This window comes from Limulus polyphemus, unplaced genomic scaffold, assembly GCF_000517525.1.
Source record: "Limulus polyphemus unplaced genomic scaffold, Limulus_polyphemus-2.1.2 Scaffold1371, whole genome shotgun sequence".
Classification (NCBI taxonomy): Eukaryota; Metazoa; Arthropoda; class Merostomata; order Xiphosura; family Limulidae; genus Limulus; species Limulus polyphemus.
The window spans coordinates 55,451-72,672 of record NW_013666981.1 but is presented as its reverse complement, the minus strand read 5'-3'; the positions used below and the strand labels follow the sequence as shown (position 1 = coordinate 72,672).

Genomic DNA, 17,222 nt, shown 5'->3' with positions numbered 1-17,222 from the left:
GTCTTCTTTCATATATGGATACAATTATATATATAATATTTTAATTTTAGTTACAGCCGATATAGGTTTTAACAACTTATATTACACACTACTGCATTTGGCACGGTTTACAACTGGACACCTGTGCAACGTTTCTAATGGTTATCGAAATGCTTCACTCGCACGGTTATTTTTCCGGTTTTTGATCGTGTGTAGTTACAAAACACTACGTAGGAATACCTGTCGTGTATCGGGTTAATAAATGATTGGCTTTGATTCAAATGCGTATTATTTAACAAGAATGAGCGAGAACCGTTGTATTTAAGCCTTTTAAAACTTTGACATACAAAGTTAAGAGCTTGAAAGAGTAGCCTTTTTTTATGACTAGTGCAAACAGACTATAATACGATCCGATAATAAAACTTTTTCCGGCTCAAAATACACATATAAATTCCAGACAATTCAATTTCTCATAAAACGTTATGTAGGGTAGGAGGGGAGGGTAATGTTGTTGATAAAATAGCAAAATAAAAACGAGCTGCGATCAGCTGACTCAATGAGGAGAATATATTTGTTATTGTTACTCTACGTGGTAACAGTTGTTTTAGTTCACTCTAATACATCTATTATAAATTAAGAACGGTGTATTAATTTAGGTATATTCACTAATGGGTTGATCTTTAGTTCTGATCCATATCGATAGCTTATCCTGATCAAAAGTTTAAAAATATTTTAATCTCGTCGAATTACAATGAAACACACACACACACACACACATATATATTCCCACCGTGACCTTCAAAGTACGTCTACCTCTTCTTTACGTACCTATAGTTGTTTATCTAATCATAGAGATCCAGCAAATAACTTACATGTACAGTATATAAAATCACTATACTCCAGGATCCTCATTTTGATCATTTGAAGCTAAAAAGATAACTATGTACGTATCCGTAAATATATATATATATATATATATATACACGTATACAAGTTATGTACTTAACGTAACAATACCCAACGAAACAAAATATCTGTCATTTACTCTAGCGTACCACTGATATTTGTAATATTTTTTTTTTATTATTATATTATTTTTTTTGCGCGTGTGTGTACCAAACAACAAATGATACTATAACGAGGTTACAAAAACAACGTAGCCTATAACACTAACCCAGAAACAATCAGCGCGTGACGTCTCTTTTCACTACTTGATTAATAGTCTACTTACGTTAACTGACTTACAGGTGTCACTAGCTGAATTCTTAATAACTTACCAAGGTTTGACATATAAAAAAAAACGGACACATGAAAATACACATTTATTGGTGACATCCACTCTTCAGTTCTTTATTAACTAACTTATATAACTTCACAATGTGAGTACATAAACAACTCGATCAGAGTCAGCTATATACATAAAAAGAAACCCAGCTTCAGCCTGGCAGTCAGTATAGCTAACTAAGTACACTTTCATGAGTTGGTTTTCCTTGCTGTTAACGACATTATTGATAAAAACAGTTAAAGGAAAGACAACATACGGTTTTTGTGGAAAAAGCAAGATACATACTTTACAATCTATATGAAATCATGAAATTAATTTCAAAACCATGTCATATCTTTTAAAGTATCTGTAATACTAGTAATTAGTTTGATTCTCTAATTGAAGTTCTGAAATTATCAATTACCTAAATAAAAATCAACTTTCTTATATGCAATTATTTACAGGAAAAATGATATCTTTAGAAACAACTTAAGCCTACTGCACGTGTTTTATTACATATTATTTGACGCATTAGACACAAACATATACATTCGACTTGTTTACAATTTTAACCTTACAATAAACGGAGGGCATCAATCAGGTGTTGAGTGCTCAACTTGTATACAAAATTTCAGTAAAAATCTTACTTCTATAACCGTCTTTCAAGAATTTTAATCAAAGGTATTTTGAAAGTAATATTTTGCTTAGATTACTTGGCGTAATTTGCAAAGAAAATGTATGAACTTTCACTGTTGTGCAGCTCCGGGAAATCTTGCCTGTAAACAAAGCATTTATGAATTTAAAACAATTCTGCCCAAAGTAAACATTCATATTTGCTAAGATACGATCATCTCTTGAGAATATAATGTTTCATGTCTTGTTTCTCACCAATTTTCCTCCTATGTTATTGGTTTAATTACTACAGCCCTCAGTTGTCACTCTTTCATGATGTCCCAGCACGTGATAAGAACAATTACCAATGAAGCGCAGCTTCGAAAACAGATACATCCAACAGCTAAATGGATGGAGAAAATGATACACTATTCACAACAATGTCCTAAGAAGTAATTAGTGGTTTCTCAAAATACTGACCAGCCTGCGCTCCTACAGAAGCGAACAAAGGAATCTAATATGAAATTTAGAAGTCTTAGGAATAAACCACAAATCTGGGAATTGTTTTTATAGTTTCTTTAAACGTTATTTTCTTTTGAAAACGTTTATGTTTACTTATGTCTGTTTCAAAGCTACAGAAAATGTGTTCTATGACGAGACACCAAGTAAGCTTATTTTGGTTTAGCGAGTATGACAAGCGGCGGGAAAATACGACCCAAACTCTTATTTATTGGACACCAGTGTTTATTAAGTTTATCTTCTCAAACAGCGCACACAAATAAAATAATTTATTGACCTTGAGCAAGAATACAGTTAGAAGCAATAGTGACGACTCTGTGAAGGGTAAAGTCCAAGGGCACCAATAAATCGTTGACAGTTTTTGTTGTGTTTTATTTATTTATAGCCAGAAGTGATGACTACTGCAACGACAAAATAAAGTATCAAAACAAATATGTTAATATATATATCAAGTTGAAACTGACTAGATATATAGAATGAAAACTTCTCATCAACAAAATAGAAAATAAAATTTGGATATTCTAAGACAAAATGTTTTTTTTTCCCTCCCAAAACACTATCCCACGGCAAAGTTTCTGAAGTTTTCCAACCTACAAAACGATAGAAATATTAGGTCGGGCCGAAACTGGTACTACTTTAAATGACTAAGTTTGAACCTAATGTTCGTACAATTTGGTTAAGTATTTCCACTGTGAGAGCACCCCCCCCCCTACTGACTCAGCGGTAAGACTATAGGCTTACGATGCTAAAAATCGGGTTTCGATACCCATGGTGGGCAGACCACAGATAGTCCGTTCCGTAGCTTTGCGCTTAACAACAACCAAAATCAATGTGAGAAGAAAACAAATCTGGGAATATCAAAGCTCCCCCCCCCCTCTAGTCAGTTCGGAAAGAGTAAAATCTTTGCTTCTAACAAACGCAACTTCTTCTATGTATTTGGCATTTTAAACCTGTGTGGTATTCTCACTTCTGTATTCCCTTCCAGCGGGAAAGACTAGGGACCTCTAGCATGTCAGGTGAGTGTTCTATCAAACTGGTCTAACTTTCTAGCTATCAATAGTAATTTATTTTTAACAACTGAACTATCACAACCTTACATTAGATCAAACACCATGAATTAGCCATAATCTTTTCTAATCCAGAACTATTGGCTAGAGGGAAGGCAACCAGTAAGGGACATCTGCCGCCTACATGGTTACTCTGAACGGAATAGCGAGATTGACTGTTACTTTTATGTTCAACAGCATGTCGTGGAGTCCACAATTCGGCAGGCTAATCCCAAACAAAGCCTCAAAATCTAGCTCCAAGTTTTGTTTATATCCCTCATCAAAATTAAGTATCAGTAGCCGTTAAGTTGAGTCACAAGATTTGCTTGTTAAAAACAAAGAGGAGGAGGGTGTGGTGGCGGTGATACTTCTATCTTCCATGACGAAGGAAGGTATCGCCCAAACCCTACGTAAGAATAAAAGTTGCGTATTATAACTAGTTATGTAAAACAGTAAAGATTTAATAAATATAAATTAAATCATTCATTTAGATGTATATTTATTTACAATGTTTCTTCTTCTTTTTCTCAGAAACGCCGTACTGAATTATTATGCATATATATATATATATTCTTAATCGGACAGTTTATATACGTTACTGAAACCTGATACCCAAGACAGGGCGTAAAGTGAGCATCCCTAGTTTCCGAAATAATGACTACAACGCTCTCCCACTCAAAGTGCGCATGCGTCAGTAACCGCTTTCAAAATGAAATTGTGGAACGGAACGCTTGTTCGATGAAATGTCATAACATTATTCAGGTACATAAATTAATTTAGGTCACTATACGGTGAAGTAAAATGGACCCAAAACACCACAGATATTATACACACTTCACCATTACATTAGGCCTAATGGTATTTCTTTGATATTCTGACCCAAACTGTGCTGATGAGCCTTGATTGGGCGAAACTGCAGTCCACAGTAGAGAATACGTCCAATCAGAGAATGCATTAAACCTCTACGTCACAGACTGTATTTTAAATTTCAGCATTGGTGAAAAGATAAAATAAATATTTAACAAATATATACGAACGCTAGCTCATCTGTAGAGATTAGTCTAGTCCTAAACGTGAAGACCTCCCAAATTTAAAAAAAAGATCACGTAATAAAAGTTTCAAACAGTACTGAAAATCATGTTCACTGACTTAATATTAATCAAAAAAGTAACAGATAAAAATTGCATTCATAAAAAAAGAAAAAATTCGCACTTCTTGTCCGAATGAGTTGTTTTTTAATACTAATAAAGTATTGTATCTTTATAGCTAGATCGGCACGCGTATACATGCCCTAGACCAGACGAGATAAACACAGTGAACGTTCCACATGGATTTCAACACATCACCTAAAAACCTTCATTTAAACAGGTATTTATTTGTGTTCTTTTCAAAAACAGTTCATTTTTTAAAATCAGTAAACAACCAATGCCCATGGGTTGTACATGTGTGTGTGTATATGTAAATATGCAAAAAGTGTGGCGAGGATTAAAAAAAGTTTATACAGGTTATACAGCTGTAGCCAGATTAGAAAGCTCTAGAAAAACAAATCGCAAAAAATGTCTGGAGGACTTTAGAACAACGAACTGCAATAATACGTCTATGGTTCTAGAACATCAACCTACAACAAAATGTCTAGGAGGGCTTTAGAACAACGAACTGCAATAATATGTCTAGGATTCTAGAACATCAACCTACAACAAAATGTCTAGGAGGGCTTTAGAACAACGAACTGCAATAATATGTCTAGGGTTCTAGAACATCAACCTTCAACAAAATGTCAAGGAGGGCTTTAGAACAACGAACTGCAATAATATGTCTAGGGTTCTAGAACATCAACCTTCAACAAAATGTCTAGGAGTGTTTTTGAACAATGACTTACAATAATGTATCTAGAAGGAGTTTAAAACATCAACTTGCATCACAGTGTCTTAGAGTTTTACGACAACTGTAACAAAGTGTCAAGAAGGGCTTTAGAACAGCAACCAACAACAACAAATTGTTTAGAAAAGTTTTAGAGCATCATCCTGAAACAAAGTGCCTAAGAGAGTTTTAGAGCTATCTGCAACAGTGTCTAGGAGAACTTTATAACAAAATGCAACAAAGTGTCTAGAAGAGTTTTATAACAACCTGCAACAAAGTGTTTTGGATGTCTTAAGAGTAATTCAAACACAATGTCTAGGATGGCCTTAGTCAACTTACCTGCAATAAAGTGTGTAGAAGAGTTTTAGAAATACAACCTGTAAACAGTGTCTAAGAGGGCTTTAAAACAATAACCTAAAGCAAAGTGTCTAAAAGAAGTTAAGAACATAAACCTTAGAAAATTTGCTGATAATGTGTCTATATTATTACACAATCAGACATGTCACTTAATAAATCATTACATACTCCAGAGTTAATACACTGTAAACATTACAAGTTCAACTAATACCAGTAAATGAATGAGAAACGAAAGCCATACTTCCCATCATGCAGCCTAGCTATAAGTGGACACACATAATTACATGAGGGGATCAAACCTTAAAAGTTTTCAAATCATTATAATTATCTATCCATAGAATTACATTTATTTTATATAGAATTACATTAAAACACATGTGTATTGAAATGCTTAATTAACACAGATTTTTTAAACAGTCATGTCATGTACAATACTCTGTAAATATTTCATGCATAAAGATTACTTAGGTGTTATGATACAACGTCAATCTATGTCTAATATCTTCTTTTTTCTGGGCAGTTTTCTCTCTTTTAATAATGAAATTATATTTAATTTCCAAGGAACAACAATGGGCCATTTGGCATTTCTTGGCCATCCAATTTTCTACTGCTATGCTACATATAGAAACCCATTTTTCTTATATCTGATTCTGATTCCTACACTTCTCATCTAATTTCCTTGATTGTTGCAGGTTCAACCACACCTGAAGGTACACCATAAGCCAAATATACAGTCTGAATCTGTTATTGCACAAAGACTATTCATGTTTTTCTGCTGCTACCATGGAACTTTTAAAGGTTTTAATAACAAGGAGTGAACATTAATCTCCTCTGACACAGTGTCAAGATAACATAACATAATATTTTGGGACAACATGGGACCTATTGGTCCATCTCGGCTGTTCCATCCTTAAAACTAAATTAAAATGATTAAATAAAAAAATCTAAACCCAGCCCTTTTCATTCATATACTTATCAAACTTCTTCTTAAAGTCACTTAAGTTTACTGCCTCTACAACATCTGAAGGCAACCCATTCCAAAGGCCAACCACCCTGTTAGGAAAATAAAACTGTCTTGGCTGAAGATGACTTCTACCTTACCAAAATTTATATTTGTGTCTCCTAATCCTACTAGTCTCATTGTTAAATATAAAAAAAGATGATACATCAACACTCTTAATTCCCTTTACAATCTTAAACATCTCACTCAGATCCTCCCTAACTCTTCTTTTTTCAAGAGAAAACAATTTGAGAGATTTCAGCCTCTGGTCGTATGAAAACCCCTCCATCCCAGGCACCATTCTAGTAACCCTTCCCTGAACCTTTTCCAACTATTCAATGTCCTTCCTAAGGTAAGGAGCCCAAGACTGAACACAATATTCCAAATGTGGCCTAACCAGTATAACCTCTTTATTTAATAATTTATGTATTTAATAATTCTACAGATACAACCCAAAATCCTATTTGCCCTACCACTAGCAACAGCACACAGCTTGTATGGCTTTAGAGATTGATTGACTATTGCACCAAGATCCCTTTCCTTCATAACACTATTAAGGTTATTCCCATCCAAATTATACTTATACTTCAAATTATGATAACCCACATGCATTATCTTGCATTTATTATAATTAAAACCCATCTGCCATTTATTTGCCCAACTCTCTATATGATCTAAATCCTTCTGTAAATCAGCAGCATCCTCTTCACAGTTCACAACACCCAAGACCTTAATATCTTCTACATATTTAAGTAATTTATTGACTATCCCTTCATCTATGTCATTGATGTAAGTCAAAAAGAGCAAAGATTCTAAGACTGAGCCCTGAGGTACCCCCCACTTGTGACATTAATCCAGTTTGACTGAACTCCATTTGTAACAACTCTCTGCTTTCTTGCATTCAGCCACTCTTCTATCCAATTTGCTAACTTATCCCCAACACCTATAGAGCTAATTTTTTTACATGCCTTTTATGTGACATCTTGTCTAATGCTTTCTGAAAATCCAGATAACCAAATCTACACCCTTACACTCATCTACATAAGCAGTGCTTAGTAACTTTCAACACTATGGCATTTGTCATTAGACCTGCAATCATACTAAAAATGAAAGTTGATAAAATAGGTCAAACATTAAGTGCATCAGAGATCAAACATATTTTTATGTGCTGGTTTTGGTAACTATTTTTTAGCTTTATGTGTGTCTTTATGTCTTGGTTTTGGTAACTATTTTTTGGCTTTATGTGCGTCTTTATCATTACACTGTTATTACAGTGGAACATAGTTTTAGGTGGAATAGGCCACCTGAACTATTAACCGATTATCTTATCAATTAAGTGCATTTAAGATTTATCCAAAAACATCTACAGTGAAAAAACAGTGATCTTGATTTACTTCTTGGAAGAACATTTTTTACAAATGTTCAGATAACCATTAATATCAAAAGTTAACATTTTACCTCACTGAGTATATAATTTTAAGAACTAATGACATGTAAGTTCTATACTTGAACAAAAGAATATTTTGCTACATTAAGGTCATCAACTTGTATTCTTAAGTCTTAAATTATTAATAGCTTATTAATGTAACAAGGAAATAACCTAGAATTTTGGAAACACCAATGAATTAAGTTAGGTGATTACAATAATGAATTATTCTAAGTCTCCAACAAAGAAGTAATACTTAACACACAACTCAGAATGGTTTTTAATTCCCAGATATTGAAGAAGACTTGATGATGATAAAATGACAAATGTAGTTATTAACTAGTAGGTAATTGCACTGTCCTTGTGTAAGCTGTTGCCAATATAATCAATAACACAAAGTTGTTCACTCTAAATGTTGAGCTTAAAGCTAAAGAATCATTAAAAAAAGATCATAATAGTAGTATTATACATATAATAATTAAGTATATGTAAACTGCTTTAATCTCTGTAATGTCACATTCATAACATACAATTGAATAGTAGTAATTAAATGAATAAATCATAACATATTCCTACTCCTGGTATTTGAGTGAGAATTTAGTTCATAAAGTTATGTATTACAGTCTACAATATATACAAAGCTGTAAACAGCTTATAGTTATAGTGAATAATTATGGTACACAGACTTTTGTCTTTATTTTCAAGTTATTAACTGACTCAAAGTCACTTAAGTTTTAAAACTCCTAGTTTCATTTTATTTTATAATTTTTAATAACTTGTACACTTCAACTTGGCCTAAATTAAATAGTTAACAATCGAAATTATTTATAAGTTTTTGCTGTTTAATAACTTTTCAAGACTCAATAATTTTAAATTAAAACAGTTTTTCATCTTCAATGTAACCTACGATAAATGTTTTTCCTGTAAACAATGTTCGACGAGGAAAGCCCACAGCGCATGCAAGTGTTTTGACTGTCTTAAGCCGAGGTAAGGTCATTCGAGTTAATGTTATTGTCAGACCCGTAACATATACACACCTTATACAAAAAAACGTAAGAATCCTAACACAGCCTAATATGATTAACGTAATAGTTGCATCGTAAAACAAACGATTGGTCTTCAGCAGCAATAACGTTTCTGACAAAAATACATAATACCCCTGTTGTTTGTGTAGTACTACTAGTAATATTAATAGTATTACTATTACTAATGCTCTTCATTTCTCACTGAAGACTGTGTGTATATATATTACAAACTCCGGTATAAACGAAACAAATCACTTAACCTACTATAATAAATTCGAAAATAGAGAAATCAAACTGGCAGTGACAATGCATAGTTTATAAACATGACGACGGTTTACTAACATTTACAAGAATGAATGTCTCAATCAGATAATGCCCGCCATTTTAACAAAACACTTAACTACAAAACTTACTGACCTCTTTCGGGAGGAAAACTTGTCAGTTGTTCCTCGTCTCGGCTAACTTGAGTAATAATGGACGTACTGTCCATTATTCCCGCATTAGTCTTTTACAGCTTCAGCAGTCACTGCGATTACTTTGATCAATTAATTTGTTCGTGAATGTTAAAACACTTTCAAATTTAGAACTAATCTATGGTAGCAAATTTCTTCGTCAGTATACGTTCTTACTTTTAGGCGCATGCGCAATTAACTGTTAAGCGAGAATTTGTAAATCTAATTTAGGTTGCCATCTGTTGGAGCTAAATCTAAACTGGCTTTAAGAGTACAAATTGTAAAGTTTATTGTGATATAGATAAATAAATAAAAAGAGTGATTTTTCAGTCGAATGTGTTTTTAAACCTCGTATCATTGGTCACAAATTTAAATATCTGCTGTCTCTAACCAAAAGATTTCATTTGTGATATATAGGTAAAAGTCTTGTGTTTAATATTCAGAATATCGAGACATTGAAAAGGAAGAAGCAGACACTCTTAGATATTAATGAATTATTTACCTGAGACAAAATAGTTAATGGTTAAATTAAGACTATTAAAAATCACAGTGTAATGTGAACTTCAGCTTCAATTCAGCGAAAGGAAATATTCGTAATGGAAGAAAGATTTATGCTGTACTCATTTGGTGTAGAGTTGATATCCTTTACAATCTGCTTGACTTATAACTATAATGTATGTTTCAACGTCAGTTGATACGATAGGTTTCATTAACATTTGATTTCCTGGAACAAATTTCAGATCAAATTAGAAGAAACTAACCTTAAGTAAAAATAAGATAATGCAAAAAATTCGCAATATTGTCCGAACGCCATAAAATGCAAATGTAACGTTATTTTTTTTGTAAACAATATATATATATATAATGTTATTATATCGTAACAACTAGTGTCCCCCCCCCCAGTAGCACAGCGGTATGTCTGCGGACTTACAACGCTAGAAACCGGGTTTCGATACCTGTGGTAAGCAGAGAACAGATACCCCATTGTGCATAACTACAAACAAACTAGTGTGTAATACAATAACTAACGAGCTAAAATATAAAGCTTAGCTATAATATGACTTGGCTCCGTACAAAATTTTCCCACACCATATTTATTTTTCAATATTTTTGTACATATGAGAATTTTCTTGAACAGTTATGAAAGGATACGGTGATATTATTTTTCATAAAATATCTTAAATATTTTGATTTGCATATAAAGATAATAATGATAATGTTGTACTCTAAACAGATCACTCAAAGCATTTCTTATTTAAATCGAAAACAGTGTTATTAGTATGCAGTTACACATTTATTAAAGTTATAACATTGAAAAATAATTAGAGAAAAACGAAATGTTATGAATAATAAAGATTGTTTAATTATCTAAGAAGAATGTGAAAAAAAACATACTATAGAAAAATAATTACAGCAAAAAAACAACAACAAATAAACCATGTTTTATAAATAATACAAAACATGATTTATTTGTTTTTTCTTTGCTGCAATTATATATATATATATCCGACAGATGGCGTAGAATCGTACAATCAAACAAATGTTAAACCTAGAACAATATATTTTGACCTGATCGATCCCAGTATTTGTGTAAAGGCAGTTATCTTAATCATTAAAGCTGCTGTTTCTTAGTTTATTTTTCTAAACCCCACTCTTATTAAGAGCCCTAGTAAAATAATTTAATAACCTCAACAAAAATACAGTACTTGTAGTCGTGTAATGATTAAAATTTTGAAAAATCAGTCATAATTTATTTCAATATCTAAATATGAAATTTCACATAAAACATTTACATCGTATATTGCGTTCATTTATGTAGCAAGTGATTAAAATATTGAGTCGAGTGGTATGAAATACAATGACGTTCATTGAACTCTCTCTATATATACATTTTGTAACAGCATAAACGCCCTCTAACAGACACATAAATAAACGTATATAATTTTAACGTAGGAATTTTGTGGGACTTCCCAACATCATTTCAGTATAATTTGGTGAAATTGGTGACGCCTATGCTTGAGAACTTGAACCCTAAGATGTGTATAACTTGTGGGCTATCTTCGGGATTAGAACCTTAATGAAGTTTTGATTAAGACATCTCAAGAAAACGTTTTTGTTGTTAACACTAGTAAATAAAAGAATAACTAATCTGGTAATTTACACAAAAATCAAACGTTACGTGTATAATATTTTCTACATTGTTACGTATAAAGTGATTATATTCCATTAACCACAGATCTCAGAATAGGAATGACCAACACATACAAATCTTAATAATGTTTTTAATAATTTGTTTAACATTGACTAACAATATCAGCATATATTTGAAGAAAAAAAAGTGATATATATATATATATATTGTTTTTCCTTCTGACGTTTGCACTGTTTACCGAAGCCAAGAAATATTTCATTTAATTTCTAATGTACAATCTAATACAGCAAAATATAAAAACAATAAAATGTTGTGTTTTTTTTTAAGTTCCGTGACAAGCAGGAGCTATAACGGAAGTGATGGTGAAATGAAATAATGAATAAAAAGGACCAATCAGCAAGCAGACCTCCTGCCGTTCTATCATGTCTTAATATTCGGTTTTGTTTTCGAGGCACGAAGCAGCTGTTTACCCGAAACTAATCTCAAATTTATTTGTTTTTCACTTAACTTAGTTTCAAATGTCGAAGATATGCTGAAATCTTAAAATGAGGCACTGACAAAAGGCGAAAAAGGAATCTACAAAAGTACAAGTTGCAGCCAATGAAAATGTCCGATGCTAACTAACTTTAAAAAGCTTTACATTTTGTCTAAATAACTCCTTTTAAAAACAGACAGAGAAACAATTCATTGTGATATTAAGAAACGTTTTATTGTTTTAGTAAAGTCAACATTCTGTCTTAAAAGAACTTATACGATTTGAAATGATTGTGTCAACAACCAACATCACCTCATCCACAAGTACAACTTATATGTGTTTTTAAGCCTGTTGTTAGTAGAATGTATTTCATTTGTTTCGATTTAAGGCTACCATTCCTAAAAAATAAGCTGTAGTTTATCACCTACTAATTCATAGGTCCTTTCTGTGTGAAGAGTAATATGTGCCATCCAGCACTAGGAGGGGATATGTACCTCAATAAAAAGTTTTTTGTTTTTTTTTTAAGCACGTTCCTCGGGACAGCGATAAGTCTTCAGATTTACAACGCTAAAATCAAGGGCTTGATTTCCCTTGGTGGACACAGCTGATAGCCTGATGTGGCTTTGCTACAAGAAAACACACACACACCTTCTGAGCACAAAGCTACAGAATGGCTAGCTGTGCTGCGTTTACCACGAATATGGAGACCCGATTTTTAGTGTTATAAGCCAACTGACTTACCATTGAGCCACCGGGAGCGCATTAAAAATGCACTTGTAAACATTCCGAGAAAACGTCAAGCATTGTTATTTTTATTATTTATGACCAAATATTTGGACTCCTGACCAGAAGGAATGCAGCCAATTAGCATCAGCCCACCATCCACGCTAAGTGATTGACTGTCACTCATATAACACACACAGAGTTTAAAGTGCAGGGCAATATTTTATGGTAGCGCACGGATTCGAACCTAGATCGCCTGCTCCAAAATTCAGAGCTCTTCCACGGACCGCGCCAAGGGATGTTTGGACAAAATATGATATCAATTTTAATCGCCAAAAGCAAACGACAGAATTAAACCAGTAGATCTACTGTGATAAAAATTACATTTTAATGCAAATAATTTCTTCCCTATTCCTTATAATTAATCTATTATGGATTTTACACACTTCCATATTGAAATCCGGAATGGACTACTTAGAAAGAATATGGAAGAACAGTAACATTCGCATATATTATAGTAAAAATGTCGTTAATACTAAATCATATTAAATCTCAATTTCATTGTTTTTACGGCCGGTTTAAGGCATTTAAAACTGTAATACAAAGTTTTCTATACTACATATAACATAGCATTTTGTATAGACTTTTGCCTACCATCATGCCTAAGCCTAGCTGATGAATTTTGGCGTGGAACAAAGTACTTTCTGAGCAGTGAAGTGTGCAGACAAATAATTGATTCAAAATGCTATTTTTATACACCTGTGATTTGAAATCCACAAATAGACTAATTGAAAGAAACGTGAAAATATGTCTGCAAACTTTTATGGTTTTTATCAATAATATTAAACAAAATTGTAGCTTAGATGAGGATGATCAAAACATAAGAATTCATTTAATTTAGATGAAGATGATCAAAACATAAGAATTCGTGTAGCTTAGATGAGGATGATCAAAACATAAGAATTCATTTAGCTTAGGTGAGGATGATCATAACATAAGAATTAATTTAGCTTAGATGAGGATGATCAAAACAGAAAAATTCGTGTAGCTTAGATGAGGAGGATTAGAACTTAAGAATTCATTTAGCTTAGATGAGGATGATCAAAACATAAGAATTCTTCATCTAAGCTAAATTAATTCTTATGTTTTTATCATCGTCATCTAAACTAAATGAATTCTTATGTTTTTGATCATCCTCATGTAATCTAAATGAATTATTATGTTTTGATCATCCTCATCTAAACTAAATGAATTCTTATGTTTTGATCATTCTCATCTAAGCTAAATTAATTCTTATGTTTTGATCATCCTCATCTAAGCTAAATGATGATCAAAACATCAGAATTAATTTAGCTTAGATGAGGATGATCAAAACATAACAATTCGTGTAGCTTAGATGAGGAGAATCAAACATGAGAATTCATTTAGCTTAGATGAGGATGATCAAAACATAATAATTAATCTAGCTTAGATGAGGAAGATCAAAACATAAGAATTCATTTAGTTTAGATGAGGATGATCAAAACATAAGAATTAATTTAGATTACATGAGGATGATTAAAACAGAAAAATTCGTGTAGCTTAGATGAGGAGGATCAGAACTTAAGAATTCATTTAGCTTAGATGAGGATAATCAAAACATAAGAATTAATTTAGCTTAGATGAGGAGGATCAAACATAAGAATTCATTTAGCTTAGATGAGGATGATCAAACATAAGAATTCATTTAGTTTAGATGAGGATGATCAATACATAAGAACTAATTTAGCTTAGATGAGGAGGATCATCACGTAAGCATTCGCCACAGTTTAATGGCTGATAAACTGAAGAGGGTTTTAACTCAGGAGGATATGGCGCTTTCTCTTCTCCTATTCCAATTTCATAATAATGACGTGTTAATTGCATCATCAAAGTATAATTAATTTTTCCAAATACATTAATTTGGAGCGACATAACGTACACCAATAAACAGGTAGGTGGAATGTTTTATACAGAATCTCCAGAGCTGACTGGCTGGCTCATTAGCATTTGAGAAATATATCCATTAAAGTCGGAAGGAAACGAAAGGTACAAACTGAAACCAAAACTCAGTTTATTTTAAATATGTTAAAATAATTTCTTTTACTATTTTTGTGTGATTCATCGCATTAAAAATAATTAAAACACATTATAATAACCTCATTTCCCCCCTATTTCCTACGATTAGTAATAAAAATGTCTATTCAAACATATTAAACTAATTCTTGTTTCCCGTCTCCTGTGATTAATGACATAAAACCAAACAAACCCGGATATAACTAAGGATAAGGAACTCCACAGAACGGCAGAGGGATGAATAAATACCAGATATAATAAAAGATAAGGGATTTTATAAAATGGCAGATGGGTGAATAAACACCAGATAAAATAAAATATAAGGGATTTAAAATGGCAGAGGAGTGAATAAACACCAGATACAACTAAAGATAATAGATTCTAAAAATATAGTGGAGGGATAAGTAAGCACCAGATATAACTAAATATAAAGAACTATACAAAATGACGAGGAATACTGTGGCATTAGTAAATATATGATCTTTAAATACATATAGAACAGTATGCTTTTGTTATTTCCCGAAAAAGGAATAAAATATAGATAGCTAGAAGCATTACGAGCTAATGAAATGGTTGTAAGTTGTTGAGATCGTAATTATAAGATCCGACTGTGTAAATAGACTTGTACATAAAATCTAATTAAACAGACCTTAAAACTTCGTATTAAATCATTATTACTTTGATGAAGTTGGTAAACATGCAAACCCACTCACTTTCGTCTACAGTGGCATTATTGTAGCAACGATAGCTGAAACCAAACATAAAATAGAAATCAGTGAAGTCAGCAAGCTACAGAATAAAAAGGGGTTAAAACAGCGTGTAATAACGATATTAGCACACAGCAAAATAACTAAGTGAACTTAGGCAGTGTAATATAAACCAGTGAAGTCAGCAAGCTATAGAATAAAAAGGGGTTGAAGCAGCGTGTAGTCACGAAATCAGCACACATCAAAATAACTAGGTAAACTTAGGCAGTGTAACAGAAATCAATGAAGCCAGCAAACTACAAAATAAGGTGGGAGTTGAAGTAATCACGAAGTCAGCACACTACAAAACATTTAGGTGCTTAGGCAGTGTAATATAAGTCAGTGAAGTCAGGAAAACACAAAATAAAAATGATCTAGCGGATTTTTTTAAGTATTATAGTTCTTTAGGTGTAGTCGTTTTAAAGTCTGAATGTTCTAACTGTCAATAGTCCAGAACAGTCCCCCAAATACTCTACTGGGATATCAAAAAGTTAATGAAAAAACAACCATATTAATTAAGATTAGTTCTGAGCATATATCAGACTTACAAATATTGTTACAGCTGATGTGGTATCACTGTTGTTACATGAAGATGGAAAAATGAGTCACCTAGAAGATTGTCTCATCAAATAGGGATTTACTAGAAACAACGTTTTACACTACCTCTACTAATCTCCACCAAAGCTCAAAGAACAACGTTTTATACTACATCTACTAATCTCCTCCATAGCTCAAAGAACAACATTTTACACTACCTCTACTAATCTCCACTAAAGCTCAAAGAACAACGCTTTACACTACCTCTACTAATCTCCACCAAAGCCCAAAGAACAGCGTTTTACACTACATCTACTAATCTCCTCCATAGCTCAAAGAATAACGTTTTACACTACATCTACTAATCTCCACCAAAGCTAAAAAATAGCGTTTTACACCACCTCTACTAGTCTTCTCCAAAGCTCAAAGAACAGCGTTTTACACCACATCTACTAATCTCCTCCATAGCTCAAAGAATAACGTTTTACACTACATCTACTAATCTCCACCAAAGCTAAAAAATAGTGTTCTTCACCACCTCTATTAGTCTCCTCCAAAGCTCAAAGAACAGCGTTTTACACCACATCTACTAATCTCCTCCAAAGCTCAAAGAACAACGTTTCACATTACCTCTACTATTTTTTTTATATCTCAAAGAACAACGTTTCATACTACTTCTACTAATCCTTTTTATATCTCAAAGAACAACGTTTTAAATCAACTTTAATAATCTCCTTAAAGACTCCGCGAGTTTTCGTATTTTCCATCACTATAATTTTATTTACTTGAAACTTCTGAATTGTGTAATACGTGTATTTGGCTAACTAAGCGGGGCTGTATAGAGGTATTCTGATACGTGTAGCTAAATGCAGTTTTTACGTATGAAAAAAGTTGGAAAGCAAGAGACCTTGTTCTTGGAAAGGTTATAAGAAGGGCAATCACCCAACCTATGAGC

At 32.6% G+C, this 17,222-nt stretch overlaps 1 protein-coding gene across 1 annotated transcript in view; it reads right to left on the bottom strand.

The window, feature by feature from the left end:
- The window catches only part of LOC106463301 (carboxy-terminal domain RNA polymerase II polypeptide A small phosphatase 1-like), a 48,478-nt gene extending 38,767 nt beyond the window's left edge, over positions 1-9,711 (bottom strand). Inside the window, exon 1 of the mRNA XM_013923316.2 lies at positions 9,506-9,711. Coding sequence (XP_013778770.1) covers positions 9,506-9,578 — 73 coding nt within the window. The 5' untranslated portion in view covers positions 9,579-9,711. The remainder of the gene's footprint in view (positions 1-9,505) is intronic.
- Between the last annotated feature and the right edge of the window lie 7,511 nt (positions 9,712-17,222).